Source organism: Catharus ustulatus, chromosome Z (genome assembly GCF_009819885.2).
Source record: "Catharus ustulatus isolate bCatUst1 chromosome Z, bCatUst1.pri.v2, whole genome shotgun sequence".
NCBI lineage: Eukaryota > Metazoa > Chordata > Aves > Passeriformes > Turdidae > Catharus > Catharus ustulatus.
Window position 1 is genome coordinate 9,092,635 of NC_046262.2, and position 16,803 is coordinate 9,109,437.

General features: G+C 42.6%; 1 protein-coding gene across 8 annotated transcripts in view; it reads left to right on the forward strand.

Moving 5' to 3' along the window:
• Window positions 1–7,658: 7,658 nt before the first annotated feature.
• The window catches only part of UNC13B (unc-13 homolog B), a 205,960-nt gene continuing 196,815 nt past the window's right edge, over window positions 7,659–16,803 (forward strand). For all 8 annotated transcript variants that reach the window (XM_033085072.1, XM_033085076.1, XM_033085073.1 and 5 more), the window contains exon 1: window positions 7,659–7,742. In XM_033085072.1, the coding sequence (XP_032940963.1) occupies window positions 7,721–7,742 (22 nt within the window). In that variant the 5' untranslated portion in view covers window positions 7,659–7,720. The remainder of the gene's footprint in view (window positions 7,743–16,803) is intronic.

The following is a 16,803-nucleotide window of genomic DNA, read 5'->3' on the forward strand; positions in this document are numbered from 1 at the left end:
GCTGCCAGGCACACTGTATTGTGGACACAGGTATGTAAAATCTGAAGAGTCCTTAATTTTTACTTTTTGTTGTTTAAAAAAGGAGCTTTGAAGTAGTAATGGGAAAAAATTACAATATGGACAGTGAGATATTTCTTAATTACTTGTTATTGCGTGTCTTACACTGCAGCAATCAGCAGCACAGTGCTAGACATTGCACAGGCATTTAATGAAATGGATAAGCTTCTCTTATCTTTGCATTTAAAATTCTTTTGAAAAGGATTTTTCTAAATCCTTTGGAAACAGGGACAAAAAGAGGAGTGAAAATGTGAACTAGAGAGAGACTCCTGGTGAGCTGGGCAGAACAGAACTGCAAAATTCTTGCTTTCTGCACACCCCTTTGATGAGGCTGGTGGTGAAAAGTGTCCCAACAGGGCTTTTACTCCATTATTACAGCTCCAGAAGCTTGGAGGAGGGAGGGCCTGCCTGCCTGCTTTCCCCTTTTTCTTCAGGAAGAAAAGGTACAGGAAGGTAGCAGGAGGGCATGGTACACAAACACACTACTGGAACTCCAGCAGTATGGAAAAGTTTAGCTGGAAGGTTAAACACCCTGTTTGCATAGGAAGTGTCAGTCACTTGGCCTCTTCCAGAGGACTGGTGGTTCTCCTGAACTGTATGAGGTTGGCCTTTCCCTGCTATGTACTTTATTCCTCCAGAAAGTAATTTTACAAGAGCACTATAAAAATTCTCTGACAAGAAACACGTTACACATAAATACAGTTAAATACCCTCCTGTATTTTTTATGGGTCTTACCGAGGCATTTTTTGTTTTAATGGGGAAAACCCCTCTTCTGCCCTTGCTGCTCTCAGGTAGCAGGTACACTACGATAAAAAAATCACGCTGGAGAGGACAATCTATGTCTATTTCACTTTGCCCCACAGCAAAGTGAAAGATATCCAATATTCCTGATGGGTAACTTTTATGCCTGTGATTCTCTTTCCTAGAGGCAGTCTGACTTGGTGGCCTTTTGACGGTGGTGTTGGGATGGTGATGCCAGTCAAGCAGGCAGAAGAGCTCTTTGTGGTCTCACTGTGCTTCTTCCTCAGGGCCGATTGCTTCTGCTGTGCTTGCCAACAATTTCAGCTTTGACAAATAGCTCCTCTTTTATGTCTGACAAATGTTCATCTTCAAAGAATAAAAACTACAAAAGCCAGAGAAGAGCTACTCCCCTAGGCTCCTCTACTGAAGAATAACCTTCTGTACTGCTCAAATATCTGCTAATGTGAACAGAACAATAACTGAAGACACAGCTGTAAGGCAGGAAACAAGCCTAGGTGGGGTAAGGGGGTTTTGCATCTTGCCAAGTTACAAGTGGCTCCTCTTGGAAAGGGAAAATATCTGATTTACTTAAAATAAAATATTTATTGACTCCCTTTTAAGGGGAAGCCATGGCTCAATTTAGACATGAATCCAGTCAAAGAGGAGTATGGAACACCAGAAGGGGTGTCACCTGTCCAGAGAGAATCAGAAGTAACTGTCTACAGGACTTCACAGATCTGTGTGGCCAATCTCAAGACCAGGCAATACTGGTTTTATCCTGATGTGACCAGTCATGGACAATACATGCTTATACTTGAGAAGTGCTAATTCAAACTGAAAAGGTGCAAAATAGAAACAATACAGTCAGAAACAGGAATGCCTAGAGTTCTTGGGAAAAAAAGCCTTTTATTAAATCTGAAAAAGAAAAATTAGAATATGGAGATGCTGTCTCATATCTAAATATTAGAAAGATGGAAACACATTTTAAGTGGAAGGTGAAACTGGCAGAATGACGAAAAATGTAAGTATGTTGGAATAGTTCCTGTAAAGCAAATACCAAACCGTTTGTAAAGGGCACAGAACTTGGCAAAAGGGGCAGTATGACTGTAGGAGCAGGGGCTCTGTGCCAGGGGTCTCCTCAGTCCTATGTCCCATACCACTATCAGACTGCCAGACAGCAAGGTATGTGTTGTGGAAGGGATAATTAAGCTAAATGCAGCCAAGAATAAATACTGTTCAAAGTACAGTATTTCTGCTAAACAGAATGATCCTTTCAGCCTAAGGCAGAGACTTTCAGGGCACCTGAGCGTCCTTCAGCTCGTGAATATGCTCGGACAGAAACAGTGTGCTCACCAGGATCAGGGAAGCGATTGTGCCTCAATATTTGGTGCTGGTGAGACCACACCTTATGTCCTGTGTGCAGTTCTGGGCCCCTCAATTCAGGAGGAACATTGAGGTGCTGGAGAGAGTCCAGCTGGAGCTGGGAAATGGTCTGGAGTCTGAGGAGGAGTGGATGAGGGAGCTGGGGGTATTAAGCCTAGAGAAAAGGAGGCTCAGGGTGACCTTATTTCTCTGATAAGAGTGATATTGCTCTGATAGTGACCTGAAAGGAGGGTGTAGCTGGGGAGGGGGGCAGTCTCTTCTCTTTACAGCCAGGGACAGGTTTAGAGGAGATAGTCTCAAACTCTTTGAGGAGAGGTTTAGCTTGGATATTTGGAGGAATTTCTTCACATAAAAGGAGATTAAACAATGGAATGGGATCCCCAGGGAGGTGGTGGAGTAACCATCCTTGGAGGTGTTTAAAGAAAGACAGGAAAGACTGGACATAGCCTTTTGTGCCATGGTCTGCTTGGCATGGTGGTGTTAGGCTGTAGGCTGGACTTGATGATCTCAGAAGTCTTTTCCAACCTAATTTATTTCATGATTCTGTGACTCTATGATACTTTTGGGGAAAAAGCAATAGCGGCACTGTGCAGGCTGGCTAGGTGAGGGATCACTGGCAGACAGCATCAGTCCTGGCATGCTTGGTTAGATGCCAGGGAATTATCCCTTTTGGGGCCTCTACTTCATACAGACCCTGTGTTGCTGGCTTTGCTGCTCGCTGCTTGGACAGACAAAGACCCACACTACATGTGTGTAGCTCTGGGAGTAACCTGCAGTATAATCCTACTTTTTTGTTCAAGGACAAACTGCCTCAATGTGAACAAGAAATGCCATGTTTGGGATGGTCGGGATAATTGTATGGGAAATGGGTTCACTTCTATCAACTCTGCCATGAGCAGTTGAAAGACTTTTCTGCAGAGCAGCTGTAATTGAAAGATCAGTTCCCATGGAAGCTGCTCTCATGTATAGGGCTTTTTCCCTGAGATGAAAGGGTCCCTCTTGCCTCTCCAGCCTTTTGAACACACATTTGTAATCTAAAAGCTGGCAGATCTCTTTGTGCAATTTAAATGGTTATGCAGTGACAGTGTCCATGCATCTCATCACCCCTAATGTATTTATAATCAGGACACCCTTTGATACGTCTGTCCTTAAAGAATTATCACCACCCCCATTTTGTGGGTGGAGAATTAAGGCACAAAACCTGAAGCCTACCCAAGTGGTTATGCTGCTCAGGGAGGAAAGGTAAATGGCTGCAGAGAATTCCTGAGCATGCCAAAAGGAAAGGCTCACTCAGTACAGGGACTTCAGTGGCACAATGGTGGGTTGGACAGGACAATTGGAGGGGCTCTGCTTCAAAGGCGATTAAAATTAAGCCACTGATTAACGCCTCAAATTGCCAGACCACTGTCACTTCCAGATGTCATCAATCTTGAGGAAAGGACCAGACTGGGACACTGGAAAGAGGATGCTCCAACCTACAGCCCAAAGTTTGGCTGCTTGTTTGGTGGAGGCTTCTATCCTGTCTACCTTGCTGGCTTACTGGTGCAGAAATCCTATCCATTCCCCAACCTTTAAATGCTTCGAACCTTTTTGCTTGTTAAAAGCAACATTATAGTTCATGTATAATTGAGAGCATGGCAGGCTGCTTCCCTGTACATTTCAGTGCATGTCTGTGGTGTTTTTTAGCTAGCACACTGACAGCAGTCTGTAATCTCTTCCAGAGAATGGTACATTTCAAGATGTCATTCAAATGTGTCCTGTACACACGGAAAACACCACACAGGGTTGTGAAAGAGATCATGCTATCCCCTAGTGGTTGCGCAAATATTACATTTTATTAATAAAGAAATTGATCAGAAATACCAGTGGATGCCATTTCAGTGGCCTGTTATTTTACAGCCAAATAAATCTGAGGGCTGCTTCCCAATCTTGGACTATCAATCAACTGCTTAGTCTTTATTCAGCACTGAATTCCTGCCAAAATGTCATAGGGTAAATTAAAAGCTTTTTTTCCTTATCTTTAGAGCTTAGCCCCAAAAACCAGGTCTGAGATGATTTTTTTTGTCAGTTGCATAACAGTAAAAATGGTTTAACAGATCTAAACCTTTTCATTTAAAACAAAGCCCATGTGGATTTGCTACATACTAACTTCCAGTTTGACCCATCCTCTAGCAATAATTACAAAACTCAAAAAATGCAGAACAAGAAGAGAAGAAGCAAACACAGTTTATGTAGACTGTAAATATACCTACAGTATTGCTCTCTGAACAGGGAAACTACAGCAAATAGACAGGTATAAAACAGCTGGCAAGCTGCAGTGGCTGGAGTATCAGCCATTTATTACTTTTCTATTCAACAGCAGGTGAACTGAGACCAGTGGCTGGGGTCTGAGTAGCCAGAGAAAATTAACTCTTGCTCTGCAGGGAGTAAAAAAATCAACAATTTTTGTTGTTCAGGAAGGCAGATAATCTCATAAAGTGTGGAAGTTACTGCAGTGTGCTCGCTGCACTGTGTTTTTCCTCCTTAATTCAGCAGAACTCTCCGATAAAAAAAGTACACTGCTGATGGAGTGTGCTGCCTGTGCTACCAGAACACACTGTCAGCTGCACAATTTAGATCTGGTTTGCTGCAACAGGTTTTAGGGCTTTGCTTCTAATTAAGCATTTGTGAACCTGGCATTTCCTTTTGTGGATTTTTAGAAACAAATTTGGAAAGATCAGTCATATTTAATAGCTCGAGAACAGCACAGAACTCAGGTTTCCCCCTACCCTTTTCCTACTGCACCTATTCTATCACTAAGCTATTTTTTTTATTTACGACAGCAATGTCCAGAGGAAGAACTAGAAACAGTAACAGAGCAAGATCCACTGGGGAGTGTCACTTCAGCTGGGAAAACATAAGGAAGTCGATTTCAAAGAGCAAGCGTAATTTAAAAGAAGGTAACTCTACACTGCAAAAGTTCTGCAGCAACAACTTCATTCTTCTTCCTGAGATGGAAAGGAGAGGAGGGATGGACAGACACACAAGTACAAATGATTTATTTTTGTTAGAAAAAGTCTGGTTATACATTTGTGTCTAATTAGATCTCAGAACTGCAGGGAAATCATAACATCTGTGACAATCCCAGCATTCACTGTTACTGTTGGTGGTAAGAGATCTCACCCTAGCTACCAGATACTTACTTAATTGCCGTGCTTGCTAATAACACATTACTACAATTTTAAAATGCATATGACCTCATCTGCCCTTGATGAGATAATTTTCCCATTCTGGTAGCATTTACAAGCTGTGGGCAAGATAGGGACTTGCTGTACCAGGTGCCGTGTGACGCAGTCTGTGACAATTATGGCCTCGAATGTTTTAATTTTTAAATTAGGCCAGGCAGAGCAATGGGGCCCAGTAAAGGGAGGAGGGCAGTCATGATGAGATTGAGTGGTTGTGGCAGAAAGTTCAATCACAGGTCAAAGGATTTTGTTTGCAACAAGGGTTGCAAAAAAGACAGGAAAGGAAAAGCATCACGACATCTCAGGGATCCCTGAGTACACCTTTTGCTAATGAAAAGCTCTGAGGCTCTGAAGAAATGCAAAGGAGCTATAGAGACTTGAGAAAGCCAGAAATCTGGCACTCTACCCTGAGACACATGGGAGATAAATAATAATGGATTTTACAGAGCGAAACACTAACTTCTCGTCAAGTTAGCTGAAAAGCTAGTGGGATGCCCAGCTCACAGGTGGGGCAGGCTTGGATGATGCCAAAATGCGGAGTTTGCTGTGCTGGAGCTCTTACAGTCTGCTGCTGCTGCTGCTACATGTGATGAACACAGAGAAGCAGAGAAGAGCTTTTGAGGAGCCTGGCATTATTTCAGCAGCACTGAAGCCACTTCAGGGGCAAGAAGAGGAGATTTCTTCCCTGGTTGTCTCAGTGCTGGCACTTGGAGCTCCCTGCACTGACAGTTCCCAGTCACACTGCTAAGTGGAAGTGTTCCCAGTCCCTTGAGTCTGCCTTTGGTAACACCCTTAGCACACAGTCTGGTTGATTGTTTGAAGGAATATCATGGTTTATCCTTACAAGTGGTTCCTCTTGGTATCTCAGAGATTTGTATGTTTTTGACACATTCCCTTCACTGATGCACTTCTGGGCAGCAAACATGAAGGCAGCAAAATCTGCTGCGCAGAAATTAAATCTTCCTTTTCTAGGTGTGAACCTTGGGAAGGTTGGTTGGTCTTTGAAACACCCAGCTAGGAGTCTTGTCCTTCACACTCTGCAGACTTTGGAATTGTTCTAAATATTAACAGAGTAGTAATCACATTGTATGACATTTTGCTGTTGAGTCTCAATTTCAGAAATTATTTGCCAGATCTTCTGTTCAGAACTAGAAACACATTCTGCAGTGCTATGGCTATTTATAGTTTGGGATGATCAGCACTAAAATCATTAGAGGCAATCAGAAAAAACTGCTAGAAATGGGCCCAAGGGAAAGAAACCACCTCAGGAGGTTCTTTCTGCAACAGGCAGCTGACCTGTGAGTTGCTTAATCAGAAGATGAGGATGCAAACTTTGGAGAGGTCTGAGATAGACTAGATAAGCAGAGAGGGGGACTGGGACTGGGTATTACCAACCACACAAACATACCAGGTTCTGAAAACCTTCAGAGCTGGCTGGCCACTGTATCTGGAAGGGTACTGAGGGAGAGCTTTAGGACACAGTCATCACACCTGCTTGTCCTGCTTTTCCCTAAGTGTTGGCTTACGGCTTTTTCCACCTGGGGGGATACAGACGGCTGCTGCTGTGCATCAGCCAAGATTCCTCATCATCACCTGAGCTCCTCCATCAGCAGTGGAGATGGGGAAGGGCCTTGAGGGGAAGCCATGTGAGGAGTGGCTGAGCCCACCTGGCTTTGCTTATCCTGGAGGAGACTGAGGGGAGACCTCAGGAGGGGACGCAGAAAGGCAGGCACTCATCTCTTCTCTCCGGTGCCCAGTGACAGGACCTGAGGGAATGGCCTGAAGTTGTGTCAGGGGAGGTTTTGGCTGGATTTTGGGATAAAGTTTTTCCCCCAGAGGGTGGCTGGGCACTGGAACAGCTCTTCAGGGAAGTGATCACAGCACCGAGCCTGACAGAGCTCAAGAAGCACTTGGGCAATGCTCTCAGGCACAAGGTGGGATTTTAGGGTTGAGCTGTGCAGGGCGAAGCGCTGGACTCGATGATCCCTAAGGGTCCCTCTCAACACATTCCATAATTCTTACACCAGCACACCACAGCCTGTCCGAGCACAGGACAGGTGTGAAACCCTCCAGCGAAGACACATCCAAGACGTTCCCCCTCCACCGAGTTTCCCTACCTTTCGGGAGCGAAACAAAAGACGCCGAGCAGCAGAGCAGGGGCCGAGCGCAGCCCGCCGGCCGCGGGCTCCCCTGACGCGTCCGTCGTCACTCGGCCCTGCCCCGGCGGGACGGCCCCGCCCCGGCTGAGGCGCCGCCGCCGCCCGGTGTCCGCGGGGCGGCATGAGGAGAGCCGGGGGCGGCTGCCGGGGCCGCCATGTCGCTGCTCTGCGTGCGAGGTGAGCGGGGCGGCGGAGCGGGGGGACACGCCTGGGCAGGGTTTGGCTTTGTCCTGGCTGAAGTGGGTTTCAGCCTCCCTGGAGCGGGGACGGGCGTGCCGGTGCCTCCCGGCGGAGCCGCGGGCGGCCGCGGCCCGGGCCGCCACCCGCACCCCTGGGCGAGAGGTGCCGCATGGCGAGGGAGCAGGTGCGGGTCCAGGAGCAGGTGCGGAGCCCCGGGAGCCGTGAGGAGCCGTCGCTGACTTTGGGGAGTTGGCTCGGACACGAGTTGAATCGCCCAGTGAACGGCGCGGGCAGGAAGCAGGCTGCTGTCACTCCGTACGCTCGCCTTGGAGCGTGCATTGTTATTTCACATACATTTCTAATTACCTCCTCATCCTGCTATTGAGCCTCGTCCCCTCGCTGAACAGGTTGCGGGAAGCCGGCACTTTCTCTGCTCAGTGGATTACAGTGCTGTCTCTGGGTTCCCATTTCTTGCTGCCTTGTGCTAAAAAATAATGATAAAAAGAAATCCCCGGGGAAACCATCTGCCAGGGCTCACGCTACCGGGACGTGTCTCCCTGCACTGAGCGCCTTGGTCAGAGGGCGTCCCCGAGCGCAGCCGTGCCCTGCGGCTTAAAAGTGTAGTTTTAATGTTCTCATCTCCTTTGCCAGGAATGATAAAATAACTGGCGCTGGTGGCAGTTCAGCTCTTCTTTCACACACACGGGTTTATTGATAACAGCTCCTTATCCGGCTGTTCGTCACCCTTTTGAGTCGAAGTCCTTGTGTCGGTGATGGTGTTAAGACACCAAGCAGAGCATCTTGAGATGTGTTATTCTGGGGAGAGCGCCGTTTTTGGGGAGCATTTCTGAATTAAGTTTTAGCCCTTTTATTAAACGCGTGTTTAAGGGCTTAGGAGAGGTGCACAAGTGCAGAGTTTATCTTAAATACGCTTTTTATACGCTTCTGTGTAAACTGTGAAGCACAGACTTGTCTGGCCCATTTTGAAGATTTTGCCAAAATCTCTTAATTGAAGCTGCATCTCATTAACCAAAGGGCTCTTATATGTGTTACAGGTGGTTTTTTTCCTTTTGGTGGTTCTTCCTCAGAATATTTTCAGAGTGTCCTTTAAAGAAATGTATGTTTGATACCGCTTGAAGCTGTTTGTCTTACAATGTGTTTTGCACACCGTTCACGAGGAGTAGTGAAAGAACATGAGCTGAATAATTGAGTTGCAGAAAGTGTCTTCTCTTTTCAGGGTGTTTATTCTTGATCTGTAGAGTTTTTGGGACAAAAGCATTTCTAGGAACCTGGAATGATGTGCTCTTGTGTTTGATTTATTCTTTGGTTGTGTGAAGAGCTAAAGAAGAAACTTGGGGTGGCTGGTGACTGTGTGTGAAGAGTTACTGTGAAAAATATATCTTCCATTTCCATCTGCTGTGTGAAGACAGTAGAAGACACCAGCATTCATTTAAATAGATGATACTGAGCAACTTTATTATAAGATTGCAGAATGTAGTCAATTTACTAAGCGTCAAGAAACATGTTTTCTGAAATAGGGATGGCTGAAAGGATGAGTTGATGAGATCTCACAAGTAGCACCCATCTAACATGATATGGAATTATGTTGAGGTAGAGCAGTCTGAAAAACAAAACAGACACCAGGAGCTGAGATAAAACACCCAGGGCAAGGAAGAGGCAGCTTTATTAATTGTCACTTGTTTTAAAAAGCCCAACAAATGATAATTTTCTTGATTCTTTTGCCTTTTCACTGAAATGAACTAAGCTTGTTGAGACAGCGGTTAAGAAAGTTGTAAAAGCTGGGAGTCTTTCCTATTCAAAATGGTACACATGTAAGACTACATAGTAGTGTGGGGCTGGATGGTGTGGAGCTGAGACTAACAAAGGACAACAAAAGCCCCCATGGAATGAATGTAGGTGATTGGGACACTGTTAATAGCATCTGGATTGCAGTTTTGCACATAAAGGAAAATGTGGAAAAAGCCCTGTGTCAGCGTCACAAGAAGCCTGGCAGTCAGAAGGATAGTGTTTTATTGATTAATTTTCCACCCCCCTTGAATTACACACATTAATAGTATTTTAATGAATCGCTAATCTAAAACAGTGCTCAGTGTTTGTGACCAAACATGTCTGAGTGCTGCCTTTGTTCCTGAAAGACCAGCTAGCGTACGTGGCTTCTTGATGTCATGTTGAGTGCTACATTTCTTTTACCTTCTTGGAGAACAAATAATTTTTTTTGTGTGTGGTTTTTTTTCTTTTTTCCCCCCTTTGTTTATTTGTTTTGATTTGTTGTTTGTTTTATTTATTTTTGTTGTGTGGCGTTTTTTGTTTGTTTCTTTGGTGTATTTCTTTGTTTTGTTTAGTTTTTTCCAGAATCACTGAGCTCTATTTGCCATAGAAATAGGAAGCACCTGCCATAGAAATAGGAAGCACCTGCCATGGAAATAGAAGGAAAATCTGAGCTCAGAGGAATTGTGAGTCTGGGCTTGTCTGCAAGGGGACATGTGAAATAAGCCAGTGGTAATGGGCTGTTGTAGGAGCAAATTAAGAGATTCTTTTGAAGCAGGAAAATGTGCACTGAGTGTAAGTGAAGTGAAGGAGAAAAGAAATCCTGAATATTACATGATTGAGGCTTTTAGGAGACTTCTTCGTGTTTTGATTCCACTGCTTAAGTGCAAAAGAGGTTGCATACACTCCTGTTCAGAGCAGCTGTGTCTGGATTATGTCTGATAATCTTCTCTTGGCATAGTTTGCTTTATTAGTTTGCATTTAGTGTTGCATTTGTGAAAATAGCACATATTAAATAAAACTAATCCCAGGGAGGCAGTCTAGCTTTTCACATCAGTCTTGCATTGTTAACTTTCTTGGCTTTCTCTTGTAACTGTTGATTCCACCTCACATCTCAGCTAGGTATAATTTCTTTTTCTGATCTTTGCTGTCTTCTGAGTTGGAGATGGGAATAACTGCTGTCTCAGCACAGCTTGCAGGGGTCACAGCATCCTGCTGAGGCTGGATCACCCGGTCACTGACTGTCATTGTCCTGACACATCCTTCATGCCCTTTCACTTGCTCACTTTTATTGCAACCTGCTTTGTCCCCAGCTCATGCTGTCTCAAGACTGATGACTCTCTTCTAGTTTTTCTCTTCTCCACTTCATAGCAGCTGTGTTGTCACTGTATTCCAAACTGTTTGATCTACCTGGTCCAGCTGATGATTACAATCCCAGAGATGTTGGCAATAGAGTTTTTCCCTCATCCCTGAGCACAGTTACCTGCCTTAGTCCCATGAGGGCATAGTGCTTTTGTGTAATGTGCTTTTATTTTGGGGCCTGATCCACAGTATCTGTGTGAGATTTAGCTGAGAGATTTGTGAGATTTGTGAGTATTTGTGTGAGAGTTATGTGAGAGAATGACTTGGGTGAGCTCTTGCACGCTAGAATTGCAGGTTGGCTGCTGTGTGGAATTACACTGTAGGTTAGAATGATGTTTTTTGTGTGCCTAATGTTTATCTTGTGGCTGCTCAGAAGAATTAGAAGAGCTTGTGAAACTTTTATCAAAATAACTGGAGTGCTGAAATACCACTGAGTTCTAACTGTCCATCCCTGTGTTGCCAACAAAAGTTGAGTTCCAGTATACTAAATTGAACTGTGTTGACATCCCAGGGAAAGAGGCAAAGAAGATGGAAATGAATGCTAAGTATAACAGAAATAAAAACATGGTCAGTCTTGTGGTGTGCTTAGAAATATCTGTACCTATAAGTGGTCAAGTGTCAGGAACTTTCCTTTAAAGGATTTTTCCCTACCTTGAGGTAATGGCCTTAACTTACCTCAGTGTTCTCTGTAAGACTGAACGCAGTGCCTCCAGCTTTCTGTTTTAACAGTATTCTGAAATGTTTGTAGAATTAAAAAAAATCCCTACCCATCTTTTTGTAGGTAAAAATGATGAAGAAGAGAATTGGATATTAAAAGTAGTAGCAGAAATGCAAGGTTATAACAGTAGGATATTAAAATAACATAATTATTCATTTAGAATTTTCTGTGTGACTATTATGAACTGCATTTCTCTATTTGTCCTTAGTCAGGAAGCTACCAGTGTAGGTAGTGTTGGAACAAAGTGGAGTGTGTGTGAAATTTGGGTAATAAGGCTAAGATAGAAGTGTTCTCTACTAAAAGAGCATTTTTGTGTTGAGAGTTGAGTTTGAGTAATTGGAGAGAACTTTTAAGATTTCTAGCTTATTCTGTTGTCCAGTAAAACCTGCAAACCATATTTGACTTTTGATGCATGGGTGATCATTTGATTTCCTGTTTAAAATCCTCACTCTTTCAGCTTTGGGCACTGTTGCTGCAAGTTTCAACAGTGTGGAATCTACTTTTTAGGTGATTAGGGGACTATGAACTATTTGAAACCTTCCTATATTTCTCAATGGGATGAAGGAAAGGTACAGAGATGCTTCCTGAATTTGAATAGTGTCTGCTTCCTTCTTGCTCTGGTGGTGTGCTCTGGGTTGCTCCTTCAGTCTGGTGTCTGTCAGGCCTAACTTGTTAAAGTTGCTATTAGCATACTCTTTTAATATTCAGTAAAGTGCTGCATTTAATCTAAATGCTGAAAGAACCTAATTTTAAACTCCAACAGTCCAAGATGTAGTTGCAGCTTATACAGCTGCATTGAAGGTCCAAGCAATTAAACTGCTTTTTTAAATCTAGGACCTTATTTCAAATGCTTGACTTGAATGCATGTGAAATGCGTACGTCTGATGGCAAATCATCTTCCTATAAATTTCCTTTGAAATTTTTTCCTCTGTATTTTTTGTGCCTTGTGATGAAATTTTACTGGGTGTTCTGAAAAACACTTTAATCACTCAGTAAAAGCTGTTCTTGCTGCTCTTCCAAGAGATCTTGAACTGGAGGGATGTGTCTAATAACTCTTTCTCTGTTGCTTTTTTGTTCCGGTAATTCCCTATGTGGTCTTAAAAACAGATTTGGAGCTGTTCTGAAAGTGTGTGTAGGATCTTCACTAACTCTGTCTCTTTCTTACACTAGAGCTTACTGGTTAATACCTGGCATTTTCTTGGTGTGGAAGTGTACGTAAGCAACTTGCTGTTCTTGCTTTTTGTTTGACAGGATGATTTCTATAGTCAGGAGTTTAAAAGGTTTCTCCTTAGCCCTTGAATTTGCTTTTTTTGCTGCCTTTACTTTCTGACTGTACTTCTAAAATTTGTATAGTAGTGAAAATTGCATTTAATATTGTTGTGTTGATCTCATCCTTGTTAAATAGCAAACTAAAATCTGCTTTACTCATACTGTTCATGTGTGCTTATCCATGCCTTCTTTAGCCATGTTTGCCAAGAGCTTTGCTGAAGTAATGTTTTGCTTGTATACTGTCACCTGTAAAATTTGGCAGATGCTTTCTGTGGTACAGATTCTTATTCCTTAGGTATATCCTGGGTGTTTGGATCAGCTCTCTTTGCATTTAGCAGGATTTCAGATGGATTTTCTTTTTTCTTAGGCCCTTTTTATACCTGACGAGACTGCAGTGCATAATTCTGCATTTATTATTTGCCTTTTGACTGGCTTCTGTGTCCTGCTTGGTTTTGTGCAAATGGCAAATACCCAGTTCAGAAGGAGTGAAATATGGCAGGCATTTGGAATGGGAAATACCACTGTTCTGTTACTGTTTCACTGGATACCCACCATACTATGTCATTTTACACTTTATTGAGACACTGTTCTACCCCACATAAGTTGTGTGTTTCAAAAAATTCCATGTGTGTACAGTTTGGATCCGGCTTTCCAAGGTGGTGCTGAATGGTAGGCACCTTTTTTTTTCCCCAGAACTTTAACTCCTTAGACATGTCAGACATTTGTCTGGAGTGCTCAGTGAGCTGTAGGTACCTGACCTCCTACAGGTGTGCTCTGAATGTCACCTTGGGTGTCATACTCTGCTCTTCTTGGAGCTTGTTTTCTAGTCTCTCTGGATGCATTTGAAACAAAGGTCACTGGGCTGCAGGCTATTTCACTGTCATGCAAGTTGCAGTTTTTCTAGACCTCCTGATTTTTACTACTTGCACACTGAATATTTAACATTATCTTCCCTGATCTCACAGGTGCTTGCTTCTTCCTCAGCATGGGGCAAATGTTTATGGGATGCTTAATACTTTTTCACCATTACCAGTTAAATCAGTGGAGTTGGGAGGGCAGTGTCCTTGTTGGTGCTTTGTCTCTATGCAGATTTGTTGTAAAGTCTCTTACTTTCCCCTGAATTTAACTTCCTGCATCTTGGGCTGCATAACCTGCATCAATACAGTTTATTTGAGATGGAGTGGAATTCAACCGTCCTTCTTGCTTGAGGAGTTGTGGCTTTTTGGTCCCCTGGAAAACACCTCATAAATGATTCCTAAAGCTGATTATAACAGTTTTGGTTCATGTTTATTCTTCTCAGTCAGTTCATAGTAATTACTCTCAACTTTATGAAATTAACTCCCTCTGAAATGTCCCTTGTGTATTGCTAGGGATTGTTTTTGGATAGCCCATGTTGTATTTGATTTGATCACAGCTACTGTAGGTAACTATTAAATAATTGTTTTATAGAGGAAAATTGGAGTGATGATACAAAACAGTTGTTCTGCTGCTTAACAGTTGTTGAGTTGGAATGCTCTTTGCAAGTTTTGAAAGAACTGGGAGGCATATGAGCTCTCAAGCATTTAACTGTCTTCATATGAGTAATGCTTTCTCCTCTGATGAGCAGATTTCAGTTAAATACATTATTAAATACTTTATGTGCATCTATATGTCTGTTTCAACTGGGAAGAAAGCTTCAAGTCTTTCAAGTTTAAATCTTCAGATTTAAAAAAAGGGTTAAACTGAGAAGTCGCTCATTGATGATTTAATGAAAAGATGCAAATATAAATGGCCGAGACATCTAACTCTTTTACCAGACTTTCAAAACAGATTTCTTACTGTCCTTTTAAGTTATTTTCCTGTTATGAACATTGAATAATTACACTTCAAAAATGTTGAGTACCTACAGATCTTAGCAGCCTTTTCCCTTCCTATGTAGCATGTAGCTGTGGCTAGAGGATCGAGTGAGATGAGATGTCCTCAGCTGAGGAATTCTTTTGACTGGTGCTGGTTGAACTTAACTAAGCACCATATTATGGCCTGGTTTCATGTCCTGCTGTTGTGGAAAGTAACAAGGAATCACAGCACAGTACTAGAAGGTAACAGCCTCTCTAATAGCTAGATGTGGGCATCCTATAAGTGAAAGGGAATGCTGCCACTAATGGTTGTGACTTAGTTTATGATCCCTCTGCTCTTTCATGCATGTTCATCCTTGTGTCAGACAAGTTGGGGTGGGATTTGCAAAGAACTGTGTGGGAGGTGGGTCCATGTGGTGAACCTGGAAGCGTGTGCTGAGAGAGGTTCAATTCATGGGAAACCTGTGCTGAGAGAAAATTAAACAGGGGCAGTGTCAGGTATAAAAAAATGTTGCCTGCTTTGTTTGCAGGATTGACTTTTTAAAAAACTTAAAATTGCTGGACAGGGTGCATGGGGTAGGAACTGTATTAAAGGAATTGAAAATCCTGATTTTATTGCCTTTTGGATTGCCTGCATCTGGAGAGTTGAAACATTAAAAAACAAAGTATTTCAACAGCTCTGTGCTGGCCTCAGTTTCTTGATGCTCTTCCTTGCAGTTGAACATACTATGTAAATGGAAAGTGAATTGGACTGGGATGTCTTGTCTGATGAAGGATAAAGAAGAGGTGTCTTGTTCGAGATAATCTCTAACCTAAAACTGTTGGCGAGTTTCAAAGAAATTTGGCTTCCAGCCTTGACCGTGTCCCTTTAAGGAATACTGGTTTTAACCTTATTACTTAAAGCTCTTGTGACTTAACTCTCTTAAATCTTTATAACCTAAATGCTCTGCTAAACAGACTCCAACATTTCCACCTTGGAGACCTAATTATTACATATAAAATAGCTGAAGAAATGTGGTTCTGAGTATTGGCACATTTTATTTTCTCTGCTTAGGCCAATGTAGTAATACTCAGCTTAAAAACATCATTAAAAAAATGAAAATAATGTCCTTTGTCTCTTCACTTTTGGGTTGCTGCGCTGTTCAGACAGAATCTGTACCATATAACCAACCTGCTGTTGCCTTTGTTGGTGTGTGCTGAAATGGTTTTGGATCTGGAACTAAGTGTTCCAGAAGTGAAGGTCCATGAAAGCCATTCGTTGTGGCAGCACAATGAATTCCATGTGCCAGGAATTCAGGTGTGCTTGGATAAGGTGAAGGGAACTATGAAGAAATGCATCACCTGGAACCTGTTCTGAAGGACATGTAGGGCTTTTGTCCAGCGTCATTACCAAACTCCCTTTTTCCTAATCCCTAAGTACCAGAAGGGCAAGGAGTACAACTTCTGTAATAGCTTCTTTAGCCTAAGGAAAGGCACACCAACTTTGGCTGTTCTGATGCTAGAGCTAGTAAGCCACTTCAGTGTGAAAAGCAAAAATTCATCACATATAATTAACATAAAGTTGATTAATATGAAAATATTAATTTCATTTATTATATATTATTTATTATATATTTATTATATATTATTTATTAACTATACATTATATATTATAATTTAAAAATTTCTAGACAGAAACCTATTAGCGAAATTTTCATTTTCTCAAGACTTGTATGAACTTCAGAACAGGTTTTCAGAAAATGTCCAAGGACTTCAGATTTTCAGTACCTGTGATTATTCACTTGTAGTTATCACACACTCTGCTGTTCCAACAACCTCAGCCCTTTGAAAGCAAAGTCCTTGTCGAGTGTTATGGCTACAATTACACACTGGAGAGCTAAAACCCCTTATTGTGGAAATCTTCAGTGATTTTTTCTTCCTATAGGGCCAGGAGTACCAGACACAGGGTGCCAAGGTAGTTTGTCAGCTTTCTGTGAGGCAGGAATTTGACTGCTGAGTAAACTATTACACACCTTGCAGAAAATTATTGTTCCTCTTTTGTTCCTCTTCCAGATTTCATGCATTATTCTTCGTCGTAAGATTTCTG